The sequence below is a fragment of the Rattus norvegicus genome, chromosome 6 (genome assembly GCF_021556685.1).
Source record: "Rattus norvegicus strain SHRSP/BbbUtx chromosome 6, alternate assembly SHRSP_T2T, whole genome shotgun sequence".
In the NCBI taxonomy this organism is placed as follows: domain Eukaryota; kingdom Metazoa; phylum Chordata; class Mammalia; order Rodentia; family Muridae; genus Rattus; species Rattus norvegicus.
In genome coordinates, this window is record NC_141539.1 from 136,310,921 (window position 1) to 136,327,481 (window position 16,561).

The following is a 16,561-nucleotide window of genomic DNA, read 5'->3' on the forward strand; positions in this document are numbered from 1 at the left end:
GGGGCGCAGATGTTAGAAAATGGTTTTGAAAGTTAATTGAAAGGCCTTCACTGTCTACGGTGTGAACATTTCAAACCTGTCCTCAGCAGCTCGGAGTGCTCTCTATGTTGTCACGGTCAGGAACTTCTTTAACTGAAGCTCTGTGTGGCAGGGGCTCCCATAAAGCCCCACTGTCCCCGCACCCCTCCTTTTGCTTCTGGGCTCACCTTTTAGGCTCCAGTCGTGAAAACAGGCAGGGTCTTCCTGCCATGCCCATGCAGTTTGAGCCTCTGATGCCCTCTGGGGACTAGCTTTTTATTGTTATTTTTATATCAAATGGAAAGAATAAAACAGAAAGTATCAGGTACATTGTGTTTTTAGAGCAGATATTATTCTGTAAGGACCATGTTTGCGTGTACACACAGTGCTTGTGCAAGCTGGATAAAATGAAAAACTGTTTTTTATTATGTGTCCTGGCCAAAAGTTAGAATCTTCACTGGAAAAAGGTTTGTTTTCAGTAAGCACTTTCAAAACCAGCCCCTTGTTCTGACATTCAGTTGACCCTGGCCCAGACCTCCCCCAGCTGCAGGAGAGACAGAAATAGCTTACAGGGCTCTCTGCTAGCTCTCCGGAGTTCCCCTTTCTGTGTAGAGGAATTTTTCTCCTGGGCCTTTCAAGAAGCCAGTGGAAAGCTTATATTGTGAAAGTTTAATTACTATCATTATTGTTAATTAATGCCAAACCACTTTTTGTTAAATTAATTGAAGAATTTTTTCCCTCAGGTTTCCTTGCTGCAGAATGAAAGTGTTGAGAAAAACAAGAGCATACAAAGTCTGCACAACCAGATATGTAGCTTTGAGATTGAAATTGAGAGACAAAAGGAGATGCTTCGAAACAATGAGTCCAAAATCCTTCATTTGCAGGTGAGCAGCCCGCCTGCACCGGGATCACTCACTGAGCTCTTGGCAGACAGAGGCCAGGGCTTCTCCTGCTTATGTGAACAGTCAGGGACAGCTTGGGTCAGTGTGGTCCTACCTAGGCAGCTGACCCCAAACCCCTCTTTGTGTCTTTAATGCACTGGAGCCAAGTAAAGCTTAAAGACCTTGATTTAAAATCACCCTGTGCTGGATGAGGTGCCGCTCAGCGGGAGGGCATTTATCCGGTTTGTGCACAGGCCTAGGTTCTGTCCCCTCCACTGCAAAACGGGAGAGAGCGGGTCTGTTTTTAACCACTGTCCATTGATAAGACGCATTGCTCCTAAGTACTTGTGTGCCACGGACTGAAGTGAGATCAAGCCACACTGCTCTGTTCTGAGTTTTCACACATACATTCCAACTTTATTTCCCATAATAATCCAGAGATAGCCCCAAAACAGCAAACATAAGGTTTTGCAGGGCTAGAGAGTCATCTCTGTGTCTAGGAGCACTGGTTGCTCTTTCAGAGGACAAAGAGAGATTTGATTCACAGAACCCACACTGTATCTGTAACTCCATTTCCAAGGACTCTGGTGCCCTCTCCTGGCCTCCATGGCCACTGCATGAGTGTGGTGCTGAGGGGCTAGAGGAAGTAGAATTGATACTTTGGTACAAAGTTGTACTTTGGATACAATTGTGTATTTTGCTGGCCCAGGAAGTGTTGTTTGTTTTTAGTGTTTTTGTTATATTCTGTGGCAGGGTGCACATGTGCCACAGTGTGCCTGTGGTCTTTAGATCTCGGCAGCGTGTGACTTCCAGAGATGCATACAGATCTTGCGGGTTAGCAGCAAGCTTAGTAGCTAGCACTTGAACTGGCTGAGCCACCTTGCTGGCCTGAAGGGGTCCTTTCTTAATAGAATTTTAAAGAGCGCGCGCGCGTGCGCACACACACACACACACACACACACACACACACACACACACACACTAAAAAAAGAAAAGGTGTTTGTCCAGCTTTTGAACCCCCACCCACTCCAAGTGCTGGGATTGAACCCAAGTCCTTGAACAGCCTGAACTGCACTCCTGTTTACTTTGTATTTCAAGACAGGGCCACACTAAGTTGTCTTAACCAGCCTTCAGCACACGTCATAGGCTGGGCTGGCCTTGAACCTGTGATCCCCCTTTCCTCAGCCTGGTTAGTAGCCAACATTACAGAGCCAGGTGTGACGGTGCACGCTCTGATCCTGGTCCTCAGGAGGCAGAGGCGGGTGCGTCTCTGTGAGCTCAGGGACAGGGGTGTTCCAGGACACCAGGGCTACACAGAGAAACCCTATCTTAAAATAAGAAAGAGAAGAGCTGGGATTACAGAGCTTTGCCCCCAAGCCTAGCAAACCATTTTTTCTTTATCGAAATGGTAGCTGTGGGGCTGGAGAGATGGCTCAGCAGTTGAGAGCATTGGGTACTCTTCCAGAGGACCGGGGTTCAATTCCCAGCACCCATATAGCAATTCACAGCTGTCTGTAACTCCAGTTCCAAGGAATCCAACACCCTCACACAGACATTTATGCAGACAGAACACTAATGCACATAAAATGAAAATAAATTGTTAAAATAAATTGGAACCTGGATGGGATGGGAGTCCAAGGCTAACAGTGCAGTTTAGCGATGCCTTGTCTCCAACTGCAAAGGGCTGACTGAGTGCGCAGTTCAGGGCCGGTGTGTTTGCCTGGCATGCCTAAGGTGCGGCTCCATCTAGAACACTTTCAGGATATTAAAAAGAGGGAGGGAAGAGAGGGGGGGGGAGGAGAGGAGAGGAGAGGAGAGGAGAGGGTGTGTGTACTGAGAAGTGGATAGAAGTGCTTGTCACTACTCCTGACAACTTGAGTTCAGTCCTCAGAAACCATGGTAGAAGGAGAAAATTGACTTCTGAATGTGTGCAGTGGGACACACACATGTACACACATACACATACACATGCACGCGCGCGCACACACACACACACACACACACACACACACACGCACATACATTAAGAGAACAAAACGTTCACAAGCACTTCTGTAGTTGCAGTATGTGGGAGGCTGAGGCGGGAGGATCCCTTGAGTTTAAACAGTAGCACAGTGTAGTTCTTGACTGAGAAGGGAGTGGGGAGGGGAGCAGGGCACTGAGTCGTGAGTTTACATGCCGCTGCCAGTCGCTGAATGGACCAGAGATTTGTGGTTCGCTCAGGTGAGCAGCCACAGGCCATACTCTTCCACAGTCCACGCTGAGCGCCACCGCGCTCACTGAACAGGGCTGAGCAGACAGGGCCTAGTGACCTGAAGGTGACAAAGGACAGCCACTGAAGCCCTGCAGTTGTAGTGCCTACAGCTGGTCCTCTGAGGCCCTGAGGCACAGGACTTGGATGGATTATTCACTCTGTGTGCGACTGTCCTTACAGCTCCAGAAGCTGTAGTTAGACTGCACACCGGCCCTGAGGTGCACATTTATAGACGCACTGCGGTGGCCAAGCGCTCACCAAGCGCTTCAAGCATTGAACCATTTGCTCTTCACAGAGAAGGCTCGACACAGACCTGTACTCTGCTCTGACACCGTGTTTGTGCAAGTGAAAGGCCTATCTGGAAAAGTCGCACAGCTCCTTGCCAGGATGCAGCCTCTGAGTTGTGGGGGAGCCCCCTGTGGGGAGCACGCACCTGCTCACAGCATACACGCACGCCCTTGTCTGTTGTTGGGCAAGCGTCACGGCCAGTGCAGTGGTCCTGCCCTCCCATGCATGCCACCAGCTGACATGGGGAGGAGCGATTCAGGGCTCCCTCCATGGCCCCCTAACCAAACAGCATCTCTCATGCCATGGCCAGGCCTTTCTTCCCTTCCTACCAGTACCCATGACAGCTGCTTTATGGGGGCAGTTCATTCAAGGACACCAAGATTCTGGTGTTCACTAAAGGCAGTGCAACTGGCCCACAGAAAACAGTTCTTATAGAGTCAAATATTCCTCTAATTATACGTTCTTTAAAATAAAGAGACATGGGACTGGAAAGATGGCTCAGCCATTAAAGGCTAGACTTACAACCAAAAATAAAATAGAGACATGTACATAGCAGGTTTTTTAAAGATTGAAGCCCTTGTCTAGGCCATGTGTGTGGTGGGGTGTGTATGTGCACATGTGTATACGATGTATGCCCAGAGGGTGGAGGAAGATGTCAAGGGGCCTGGTCTGTCGCTCTACCTTATTCCTTTGAGACACTAAATGGGAGCTAGGCTGGTGGCCAGAAAGCCCCAGTGAGACTCTCTCTCTACTCCCCACAAAACTGGGGTTCCAGGTAACACATACAGCCGTCTCCAGCCTTTTACATGGATTCTGGAGATTCATGTTTGCACAGCAAGTGATCTTACGCGCTGAGCCATCTCCTTAGCCCCCCCGCCCCCCATCCTTCCTAAATGTCAGCATCAGTTTCTCGGAAAGAACAGAGAGATTCATGGTAGCCTTGTACTCTATGGGAAGGAATCCAGACCTGCCTCCTTTGTTCCTTCCTGGTTGGTCACAGCCAACAAAGGCACAGAAACCCAGAATTTCAATATAGACCTCCAAAAGAAGTGAAGGCGGTAGGCTTTCCCCTGAGCACCACGTGACCAGTAGCTTCAGAGCTGTCCTAGTGTCTCTGGAGCTCTTACAGATCCTTTGCGTGACTGGCATCATCAGGTCCCTGACTCCATCACAGAGAGACAGACAGGCTGGATCACGAGACTCCGAAGTACTGTGACAGGAGCGGTACTGTCACAGCCCTGAAGTGCCCAGTGGAGCACAAGTGTCCGTTACCATCACGAGGGGAGCGGGATGTTCCTATGAAAAACCTTTCTGACTCACTTAAATGAAGACAGTGCAAACTTGGCCCTAGCTGTTGGCAGACCCTGTGTCAGACACATGTCCTGGTGCCTGAGTATGGAACTCTCTCACGAGCCAGCCTCCTTAGCTCTTCATAGGCCTGAGGGCCCACAGCAGGCCTTCCCTGTCCAGTAACACTCAGGGTCTCTGGTAGCGGAAGGGTGGAGGTAGCTCTTTGTTTCCCTGTCCTGGGCACAGTTCTAGCTAGGGTCCCCTCTGTCCTCACAGGACAGAGGCATTCTGTCCTGAGCCAGGCAGCAGGACAGCAGACGGTGCCAGGCCATCATTGTGACTCTAGCATCCTACCCCTTGACTGGTAGGGGCAGAGGTCAAGGCCCCTATCAGTCTTGTGCCCTGAGAATCCTCACTAGTCAGATGAGACTCTGACCTCAATCCCGTCTCTATATCTGTGGCCTCCTATGGTACCAGAGGTGTACATATGGTCACAGGGTGCGATGCCTATGGCATTTTGGTGAAAAGTCTATAAGGATGGGCAGGGATCTGTTGAGTTTGAGGTCATGGTCACAGCCAGGGTTAGGAAAGGAGAGTGTGTGGCATTAGCGTGATGTCTGGATGCAGGTATGTGACAAACAGGCAGTTTGGCCATCCCAGAAATGGCCTAAGTTGGGGAATCTGTGTAGGAGCTGTGGGTAGGAAAAGGACTACTCTGGGCCGTGTGCACGCCTGTGGTGTTGGGTATTGTCCTCTTCCATTGATCCACCCAGCCCTTCTCCTGGTGACTTGAAACATGGATGCAGGCAGGATGGGTAGCACATTACCAGATCTTTTGCATGAGACAGACTGTTTCCAGCCTAATTTTGTGTTCTACACAAGTTCTTATCCCAAGACTCCCAGGACACCAGTTGGTCTTAGCCAATGGCTGGCCACATAGGAGCTGACAGCTCCAGCTTGCATTTGGGGGTGACAGCACAGAGTGCTCAGAGTTCTGACCGGCTTTTATCCTTAACCCTTCGGTCTGGAAGCGAGTAATAGACAGCCAAGCAGAGAAACTGAAAGAACTCGACAAGGAGATCCGTCCCTTCCGGCAGAACTGGGAGGAAGCAGACAGCATGAAGAGCAGTGTGGAATCCCTCCAGAACCGTGTGACTGAGCTAGAAAGCGTAGACAAAAGTGCAGGGCAGGCAGCTCGCAACACAGGTGAGTGGACCTGGGTCTGAGGCAGCTGCTCCCAGTGCAGGCAGTGCATGTGAGGGTCCTCTAATGGGGTCAGGTTTTCACTTAGATTTGTCCTTCTGCAGGAGGCCCAGCTCGGCAGGGTGCAAAGCCCTTCCTTCCACAGGGTAGACTGCAGGTGACCTGCAGGACATGAGGATGTAAGGTGTATTAGTCAGGGTACCCCTAACACACCCTGAAGGCCTAGACCGGGCAGGGGAAATGGGCAACTGAGTATGGCCCAAGTATTTCTGACATTAGGAGCAGGTGTGACCTGTAGCTTTGGGCCTGAATGAGCAGTGAAGGTTTTCATGGAAGGATTCGGGAGGAGGGCGGATTACTGTGCCACATGGGTTGGATTAAACAGATGCAAAGTGTGTGGTTAGGACAGGAGACAGCTTAGAGTCAGAGCCTCATGTCCCTGGGGATGCCAGGACTGTAGGGCAGGGGAACGCAGGCAAATAGGCAGTCAGACTCTGACATTGTGGCCTGGCAGTTGGCACCTTGTGACTACCAGAGGAGAGAGGAGGAAGGATACAGCACAGATGCCCCACGCCTTGTCTGCCCACCCTCTGCAGTCACAGTAGCTGTGGGCTGCTATTGCAGACTCTGGTGCAGGTGTGCTCCAGTGACCACAGGTCTTGTTTGCCAAATGTTCTCTTGCTCGTGGCAGGCTTGCTGGAGTCCCAGCTGAGCCGGCATGACCAGATGCTGAGTGTCCACGACATCCGCTTGGCCGACATGGACCTGCGCTTCCAGGTCCTCGAGACCGCCAGCTACAATGGTGTGCTGATCTGGAAGATCCGTGACTACAAGCGCCGGAAGCAGGAGGCTGTCATGGGGAAGACCCTATCTCTCTACAGCCAGCCTTTCTACACAGGTTATTTTGGCTATAAGATGTGTGCCCGGGTCTACCTGAACGGGGACGGAATGGGGAAAGGGACACACTTGTCGCTGTTTTTTGTCATTATGCGCGGAGAATATGATGCTCTGTTGCCGTGGCCATTCAAGCAGAAAGTGACACTTATGCTGATGGATCAGGGGTCCTCTCGACGCCATCTGGGAGATGCGTTCAAGCCTGATCCCAACAGCAGCAGCTTCAAGAAGCCCACGGGAGAGATGAACATCGCCTCTGGCTGCCCAGTCTTTGTCGCCCAAACTGTTCTCGAGAACGGGACGTACATTAAAGATGATACAATTTTTATTAAAGTCATAGTGGATACCTCGGATCTGCCTGACCCCTGACAAGAAACCAGGGAGGTGGATTCAGCAGAAGGTAACTCCTCTGGGGGGTTGAACCGGTCTGTCTTCACGAAGGTCCTCGCCCTCAGAAAGGACCTTGTGGGACAGAGGAAGCAGCCGGAGGAGGAGGAGGAGGAGGTCGAGTGGCTGGCAGGAGGAGCCACATGTGAAAACAGACCCCAACGGATTTTATAATAGACTAGCCACACTCACTCTGAAGAATTATTTATCCATCAACAAGATAAATATTGCTGTCAGAGAAGGTTTTCATTTTCATTTTAAAAGATCTAGTTAATTAAGGTGGAAACATATATGCTAAAAAGAAACATGATTTTTCTTCCTTAACTTAAACACCAAAAAAGAAAACACATGTGGAGGTAGCTGGATGGGTCAGCATGTTACCTTACAAGGAGAACTTATGAAATAATAATACAGTTCTGATATATTCATCCTAAAATTCAAGAGTGCAATCTTGTTTCAAATATAGTATATTGTCTATTTTTAAGGCCTCATCTGGTCGCTGTTTTAATAATTTGTTTGTCAGAAGACCCTGAGTAGGCACAAGGTCTCTAAATTCAGAAGTCATTTTTAATTTAAAGTTCTACAAATAATTGTTACTGCAAACATTTTGTTTTAAAACGTTGATAGACTGATATTTCTTGGAAGAAAATGTAAACTATCAAACACTGGTTATCACTTGTGATAGGGAAGAGAATATTGAACCTGTTGTTATTTCTCGTTAGAAATGTAGCCTTCGGTATCTGTCGTAGCTCCGTGACTACTTCACGATGGCGATGAGAGGATCAACGCTCCTGGATGCTGTGCATCATTTCAGACTAAAGTTGTTCTCACCCTAAAGTAGGGCATCAGTTGAACTTTGGAGTTCTAAACAAAATCCTATAGGTTTTTAAAATTCTGCCCCATGTTTAGACAAGCTCTGTGTTGCTGACAGCACCAGCCTTGGTCTCCAGTGTCCGGTGTCGGGGATAGGCAGGTGACCTGTGCCGCAGGAGGCCCCAGCAAGCATCCCATCCTGTCATGCTGCTGCATTCGGCTAGCGCTCTCCGGAAGGAAGCGACGTCTGTGCTCAGAGATGGTGGCATACGGTACATGTGCCTTAGATGTGACATGCTGCTTCTCGTCTCTGGGTTTGCGTTCACCATGATTCTAGAAAGTGGTAGTTTAACCAGATCTCGATCTCTCTCTCTCTCTCTCTCTCTCTCTCTCTCTCTCTCTCTCTCTCTCTCTCTCTCTCTCCACCACCAGATCTTTATCTCTGCCAGGGCCCTCAGACAACTCTGAGGGAAGCCAGGCCTCTGTTGGCGGCTTCTGAGGCCTCTGCTGCTAAATATCCACAGAGTCCAACTGCAGGCCCCCAAGAGCAGCTCAGTCCCACTCCAAGGGAGGAGGTGTGAGCGAAGCCACACCCTTCCAGGTCTCTACAAGGGCCCTGAAGTCCCCCACAGCATGAAGGAGAAGTGCCCCTGCCCCAAGCATTCCCAAGACCACTGGTCTGGGGGCCTGCCCAGGCTGGCAGCAGTGGCCCTGGCCTCCCTGTTAGGAGGGTGGCCAGCTGACACCCAGCCTGTTAGTCCGGACGGCACTCTGAACTAGCTCAGTTTCCCCACTGTGACGAGAAGCCTGGAGCCCTGCCCCGGTGCCCCTTTTGCTATGCACCACACTTCATGGTGCTCTACATTGATGGGTGCTACACGCGACGGGTGCTTCTTAGGCAAAACCAATGTGTGCAAACCACCACATCTGTGCCACTTGCCCAAAAGGCGCGCCCACAATTGGCCAACTGGGCCCGCGCTTCAGACTGCCTGCCTCTGGGCTCTCCCCATGGTCGCACGGGGACAGCTGGGTTGGTGCCCGGTAGCCCACCTTGTCTCTGGTGCTGCCATCTGTCCTGGGTGTGCCTTTGCCCCGGTGCCTGCTGGAAGTGCCCTCCTCTCGCACACCTGTCCCCGTGCTTCCATGAGCGGCCTCTTGCTTTCTAGCACTTGCCCTGCCCGTCCATGGCTGAAGCATTTGCTTCTTCCCCCTGCTCCTCCTTTCCATTCTGCTGGGATTGCTTTGGGGTACGTCAGTGACCTTGGTTCTGCTCATAAGGAAAGAGTGCAGAGCCCACGTTCTTCTTCCTCTAGGCCTGTCCGCAGGGTTCCTCCCCCAAAGATCTGGAGTTGGAGGACCACTGGCAAGTCCTCAGCTGGCTTCAGGAAGCTTTCCCATGGCCAGGTGCCAGCAACAGGGACATCCCTGCAGCGCCCCCTTTAGAGACGTCAGTGCAGTACCAATAGGTGTCGGCCAGCAGCATCAGGTCAGACAAAGGCATGCCTGTCTTTAGCTTCAGACCCTGGTATGAGGGTGACCCTGAGGTGTCCTCCCTGCTAGTAAGACTTTCACAAGGCTCCTTCCTATGTGAAGTGGGCCCTCTGGCCTCCCCCTGGTGCCTGTAGGATGTGCGTAAAGTAAGCGACTCTTGCCCCCGAGGTGAGGGCCCTGCACGTCCCAGCTTCCTGTAGTGTGTTGTGTCTGTTGCATTTCTTGGTAATAGTAGATTAGCGGGCGAGCTCATACCCTTGTGCCCTGTCTCAATGTGTGAAGGGCGTGCTGAGACACGTCTCCTGGGAGGTGTGGAGCATGTCGCGTCCTACCTGGGTGTGCCTTGCTCTGCTCCATGCCAGGCTTCCTTGGTGCTCACCACCCGGGCCACTGTTGGGCTGCGGCCTCCTGGCAACCAGCCCTCGTCACATCACAGGGTCCTGGCCACAAGAAGCACAGGGTGGTCATGCGGCGTGGGTGCCTGACTGTGCAAAAGTGTCAAGTTGCTCACCTTTTAAGGGGCCGTTTGCTCCATGGCCTCCGTGGGGAAATTGGGCGCAACCCCTGCTTGCCTGGGGTGGTATCCATACCTGCTCAGAACTGATGCTGGGAAGACGCCGGCCACTGAGAGGCAGTGTGTCCTGAGGCCCGGCCTGTGGTTTTTGTGAGTAGCTGAAAGCCTGTGTCAGTAACAACCCAGGGCCAGACTGGGAGTGAGGCCTTCTACCTTCCTTGGTCAGGGAGAGGAAGGTAGCCTGAGGCACCGTGGCTGAGCCTCCTTTACCTCTTGGGGATAGACAGAGCCAGCCTAGGCCACGAGCAGGCTGCATGTGAGAGGAATGGTTGAGAATGAATCAGGATAACACAGCCGAGTGTGTGCTGGGCTCACACGGGAGACCAGAGCCTACAGCCAGCATTCGAAGAAGCCAAGGGCTGTTAAGAGGGTCCGCATCCCAGTCCGAATCCATCCCTTTCCTAAAGTAGCCTGTGCACAGATGGCACCATGTCCCTAAGACAGCACAACAGTCAGACAGCACAGCCATCAGCTGAGGAAGGTGTCTGCTTACAGCCACCATCCGCCTCCTGTCTTTCTCTGCTCCTTTTCCATTTATTCCAAGGACTGGGACTCCAGGGAGCTGTGGCCAGAGGCACTGTGGCTCTGCTTCCCGGGCAGGCCTTCAGACCCCCACCCCCAGATCCCCTTCAAAACGACTTCCGTCTGACTGTGTGGCCAGCCTCGAGAACCTAGCGGTCAGATACAGCCCCCTGTGGATAGCTGGTTAGCTTGGGCCTGACATTAATGACCCCACTGCAACCAGGCAGTTTACACAGCGGTCACCTGTGGCAGGCCCAGCAGCAGTAGACAGCATCCAGCAAAGATGAGGGTGTGTGGGACACCAAGCATCAGGGCCATGGGTAGAGCACTCCTGCCCGCCCACGAGGAGACCAGGGGGAGTGCCACGGCCAACAGCATGGTCCTTCTGCCTTCTTACCCGCACACTGCCAAGCATTGCAGGGACTGTACTTTGTACCTGGCCAAGATGTCCCCCTCACCCCCCTACCCCCACAGGTGACAGGGTGGGTCAGTCCCTACCCTCCTATACATCCCTCTGCTTGGGACCATCAGTGAATGGAGAAGGGCTTGGTGGGGCGTAGGGTACTTATTTTTTTTTTTTTTTTTTTTTTACTTTCAATCGAGCCCTTTACTGGCTACACTGCAGGAGAGCTAGTGTGGGTTTCATGCCGTTGTGTCCTGAGTGTGTGTGACAAATGAGGGTCTGTCCCCACATCTTCTCAGACTAAGATTCTGTCTCCTGTTTGCCAATCCACAGCAGCTGATTTCTCCAAGCTTGAATGAGCCCATGGGGGTCTGATCAGGTGAGGTGACCGCTGGCAAGTGACCCAGCCCTTGTCAACTCTCCCACCCCAGCTGCTGCTGCCATGAGCACTGTGGGATCTGGGAGCTGGGTTAGCGGGGACAGTAAGAAGGGGCCAGGAGCCCATCCCCAAAACCTGGACATGTCCTAGCCTGGTGTCTGCCTGGGCACCAATACTAGGCAGGCAGGCAGGCAGGCAGGGCAATGACCCACACCAGAGCCAGCCATGGCAGGCCCCAGCACCCAAGCAGAGTATATGATCATTTCCCTTGCACCCCATGTCTGGAGTCTTTCTCGTGAGCTCACTGTGGAAAGGAGGTTACAAGCCCAGGGTCACTGTGCCACTCCATAGTCAGTCCCCTTAGTAAGTAACCTTCAAAGGCAAATAAATGACCTAATTAAAAAACACAAAAGCCGGCCTTCCTTCCAAGGAGTCCCCTAAGAATCTGTGGGCGCTCTGCTCCGACTGAGGAAGTCGGAGTAAATGCAGACAGCTGCAGACTGTTCTAGAGTTCCGTTCTTTTCTCTGATGGCACATCTCTTGTGTTCAGTTATTACCCAAAAAAACAAAGACCAAAGAAGGCCAATCTCTCATTTGACCGTGTTTTTAATCTGCCTGTTTTGACACATGCCGTCTGTAGTAACCGCTCGCTGTGAGGCCCCATCTTGACAGTCCAAGTGATCGTGACCAGTGATTAGCGTCCCGTGTTCTTCTGCTCTTCTAAGAAACTGAGACAGTGTGAGTCATTGCCCAGCAATAATGTCACCAGGAGTCAGCAGCACGCCTCATCTCCTGACAGCATTATGATGTTTCGATTCTGTTTACTGTGTGTTACATGTGGTTTCATTTGGTATTTATTTGTGTTTTGAGGTCTTGCGATGTTTCTGTTCTGCTGCTAATAATAAAATTTGTAAGACTGTAGAATGCAAAATTTTGCAATGCTAAAGTGTCTATTAGAGGAAAATAAAGCTGATTTAAGAGTCCTGCTTCCTTACTGCAGTCTCTTCCTGCTTAGGCTGCAGGTGGGCCCCCTCCAGCTGTTCTCACAGCCGCCCGGGAACACTGGCTAGAAGGGGCCACCCTTCGTCCCAAGATATACTCCCACCATTTTGAGATCCCAGAAGGTTTTGAGCAAGCCCTGCTCCTGTCACCCCAGGTCTTGTCTGTAGCCCGCCATGGGTGGCATGGTCCAGGGTAAAGGACCAAACATGGGAACCAGGCCCACAGGTACCAGGGCTGGATACAGATGTGAACTGTACCCTGAAGGGAGCCCAAGTTCTTCTGAAAGGTTTGTCATAAATAGGGAGTATGAGACTTGGAGAGGAAGGCTGGCCCTGGGCTATCTGGCTCCTGTGCACTCTGTCCTGTGGATGTTGCTGCCTCCGGCCCTGACCACTGAGCACCCAGCCCACTGCTCTGCAGGATGCTAGCAGGGAGCTAGAACCACAAATGGGAAACTGGGAAGTCTGCTGTTCCCCTTTCTGGGAAAAAACACTTATTTTTTTTTAAAGCCCCTGGGGAATTCAGAGCTGAGCAAGAAGGCCACCTTCCATGTCCTGCCCAGAACCTGTCACAGTGAGTTCTTCCCTAAGCACTTGAGGGCCATGGATCGTGGAGCCCAGGGAACTCCTGGGAACTGACAGGGCAGGACCCCTGGAGTAGGGCTATCACAAGTATGCAGACACACCTATAAAGGTTGCTGTCCAGGGTTAAATAGCATCTGTTCTCAAGGTCCTAGGTAGGGTGAACCCTCTGGTGGCCTTGGACCTCTGGACCCTGCACTTCCACCCTTTGGTGCTTCCGTTCATGGGGCTTCAGTCACTGCAGTCCCCTGAGGTGGAGCATATCAGGCACTGAGCTCCAGAAGGCTCCACCTGTATGCCCCTTAGCTGTGGAATTTGGGGCCCAGCCACAACTGTCCCACCCACACTGTGGGAGACCAGATAACAGGACCTATTCTGGAGCTGCTCCTCACTGGGACACCACTAGACAAGCAGCCAGCCCTTGTCCCTGTGGGGACCTCGCCCAAAGAGGAACAAAGAGTATTCAAGCCTGGAGTCAGGAAGCCTGGCCTCCAGCTGTGGCATCCCCTGACCCGGGGACCTGTGGCCTTCCGGTCTCAAGACAGGGACAGAAGGTGACAACTGGCCAGGAAAGATGCTGCTGGCTCATCTCTCAGTCCAGGGCTCCTTGGGGCCCTCTGCCTGCCCACTATCCTCTCCCATTACCCAAGGTGGAGAAGGCAGCTGTCTTCGCCTAAATAGGAAGGGGCAGCAGGCTCTGGCACCCACCCTGCAGTTGGAAGAGTGAACCAGAGGGTGAGAGGGTTAGCAGCCACTCCCCGCCATTGAACCTCAAAAGTGTTACTAGCCCCAGCCTATCCAATTCACACTCCTGCACACCCCATAGCCAGCTCAGCCCCAGGAACAATGTGCCTGCCCTCTTATAGCTCCTCCCCAACTACTGTGCCTCCCACGCTCCTGTCTCACTGTCTTGGTCGGGTCGTTATTTCTGCAGACATCCTTGGCTATCTGTCCCTTGCCTTCCCTCCCCACAGCACCGCAGGGCCGTCATTCAGAGTTCCCACAACCTTGAGGTAGGGCATGAGCTATCATGGCCAAGAACAAAATCAACTGATACAGCATTCTTGACACAGTTCGAATGAACCAGTGGAGAGCCTCTTGGTGGCTGTTTCAGTGGCTGTGCTGGCTGGTTGTGTGTGTCAACTTGACACAAGCTGGAGTCATCACAGAGAAAGGAGCCTCCCTTGAGGCAATGCCTCCATGAGATCAGCTGTGAGGCATTTTCTCAATTAGCGATCAAGGGGGGAGGGTCCAGCCCATTGTGGGTGATGCCATCCCTGGGCTGGTGTTCCTGGGTTCTATAAGAGAGCTAGCCGAGCAAGCCAGTAAGTAACATCCCTCCATGACCTCTGCATCAGCTCCCCCTTCCTGACCTGCTTGAGTTCCAGTCCTGACTTCCTTTGGTGATGAACAGCAGTGTGGAAGTGTAGGCTGAATAAACCCTTTCCTCCCCAACTTGCTTCTTGGTCATGATGTTTGTGCAGGAATAGAAACCCTAAGACAGTGGCCTAGTCAGGGCTATGGCTTCCCTGGCAAAAGAAGGTTGCCTGTGTACAGATAATTTGACCCAAGATGGCGGTCAAGACAAAACTGAGCAACCGCCAAGCCCCCGGCTCCATCCTTACCCAAGGTCACACAGAGCACTACTACTAGTTACTCTTTAAGCCTCTGCATTTCTCCTGCTTCCTATGAAGCCCTGACCAGTTCACAAGTGTGTGTCCACGTGTGCCCCGGGCTCGTGTTGACCAGCAAGGGCTTTCTGTAGACACACTGTCTGCTCCTGGTCCCAGCCGTCCCTCCCACCCTCTGACAGCAGCCGCAGCAAACTCTTCCTTTGCTGTTCAATGCTGCCTTTAACAGGAAGCCTCATCGCCCAGGTCCTCCGACTGCCCTTCCCGTGTGACAGCCATGGGAGCACCCACCTGGCCACTAGCACTTGTGTCCCATGGGTTAAAACAACAGGCAAGAAGAATATGACCTCCAAGAGTCCCCCTCGTGCTTGAGGCCAAGAGCAAACCTCTCAACACTTAACTCCTGCTGGGTCAGGAGAGCTGATGCCCACTTTGAAGGCAACTGTGCCAGGGTAAAGGGTACCCTGGTACTCCCTGGCCAGTTTGGGCCCAACCTGGGTGGGAAAACAAGTGTCCCCTTCTGCAAGGGAAAACAGGAGGGTGGAGCAGGGCTTAGGGACTTCCCAAGCTGAAGTAGCTCCTCCAGGAGCCGTCCCTGCTCTGTAACCCTCTGCCTCATCGCACACACATCCGCCACCATTCACAGGTGCACCACGACATCACAGCATCCATCCCTATCACAGGGGATCCCTCTAACACCCCTGCTGTGGCAAAACACCCAGCAGAGGCAGCCTCAGGAAGGAAAAGTGTGTTCTCTTACAGTTGGGGGGGGGGTGGCAGGGAAGGCAGGAGGCAGCCAGCTGGTCATCCTGGCTGTTCTAGTGACACTGTGGTGTGTCTCAGGAAAGCAGAGAGGAGTGCTGCTCACAGTTCCGGCCTTGCCCCCTCAGGGTCTGGAGATAGCCTCACAGCCACAGCCAGAGCTGTTTCCATGGCGAACCAGTTAAGCTGACCTGGTACCTGTGGCAGGCATGCATTTTCGCCCCACAGGGATATGTGACTGGGCAGGGCTGGGTCACAAGAGTCAACTCCCAAGTGACATGTTGACCTCTGGACTGGGAGACGCTTTTCTAGTAGCCTCTCATTATCCGCTTTTGCCCAATCTCTATCCTCCTTCACACAGCACCGAAGGACCTGCCTCATCTACTGTCGGTTCCGGTTCCCCGTTCTCATTCCACACATCGTCACCTCTCCTCGACCTTCCTGTTGCCTCAGCCAACCTTCCTTTCAGATGGACCCCACTAGCATCCTCACGCACCCTTCCCAGCATTCTCTGTCTGCCATCCACCGGGCTTCCTTTCCCATCCACCCTACACCGTCTCCCCACAACGTAGTCTACGGCTGTCACCACCCACTGTCCCTACCCACTCACCCACCGCGATCCATCAGCCACCCTCTGCCACTGGCCCAGTCACTCTCCAGCCACTGTCATCCCCACCGCTCTCAGAACATCCAGCACCAGGAGCCATGGGCTATACCGTGTACTCACAGAAGCCCTCCTCACGCCACTGCCACCACCGTTTGGTGACTGGGTGTCCTGACATTTATCTCACCGAGGATTCTCCATTCGTCGTCCACCCTGTCGGTCCCCTACAACCCGCCTGGGTCTACCCAGGCACATTGCACTCTGCCTTCCCTGCCTGTTCACGTCCAGGACAACCACACGCCTGCACTTTGCAGCCCTTCCTTTCTGTCCTGCGGACACATAATCCCTGCGGACACACACTCAGGCCAGGACTGCAGGCCTGGAGAAACCGGGCAAAGATGGCTGAGCCCCAGGGTCGTTGACCACCTCCACACCGTGTCACAGGGCAAGTCAGGCCGGCACCCTCACTGGGCAGGGCCCTGGGTCCTAAAGGGCGGATGCTAAGGTCACTGAGAAGATTCCTCCAAGGGACCTGAGGAGACAGCTGGGCGGTCCCAAGGTAAATGTGTAACATCTGGGCGCCC

The 16,561-nt window shown here is 52.7% G+C and overlaps 1 protein-coding gene across 4 annotated transcripts in view; it reads left to right on the plus strand.

The window, feature by feature from the left end:
• The window catches only part of Traf3 (Tnf receptor-associated factor 3), a 100,629-nt gene extending 88,245 nt beyond the window's left edge, over positions 1-12,384 (plus strand). For 3 of the 4 annotated variants that reach the window (XM_087553977.1, XM_087553978.1, XM_087553979.1), the window contains 3 exons: positions 762-902; positions 5,763-5,937; positions 6,626-12,380. In XM_087553977.1, the coding sequence (XP_087410103.1) occupies positions 762-902; positions 5,763-5,937; positions 6,626-7,197 (888 nt within the window). In that variant the 3' untranslated portion in view covers positions 7,198-12,380. 4 annotated transcript variants of the gene reach the window in all.
• Positions 12,385-16,561: the final 4,177 nt, after the last annotated feature.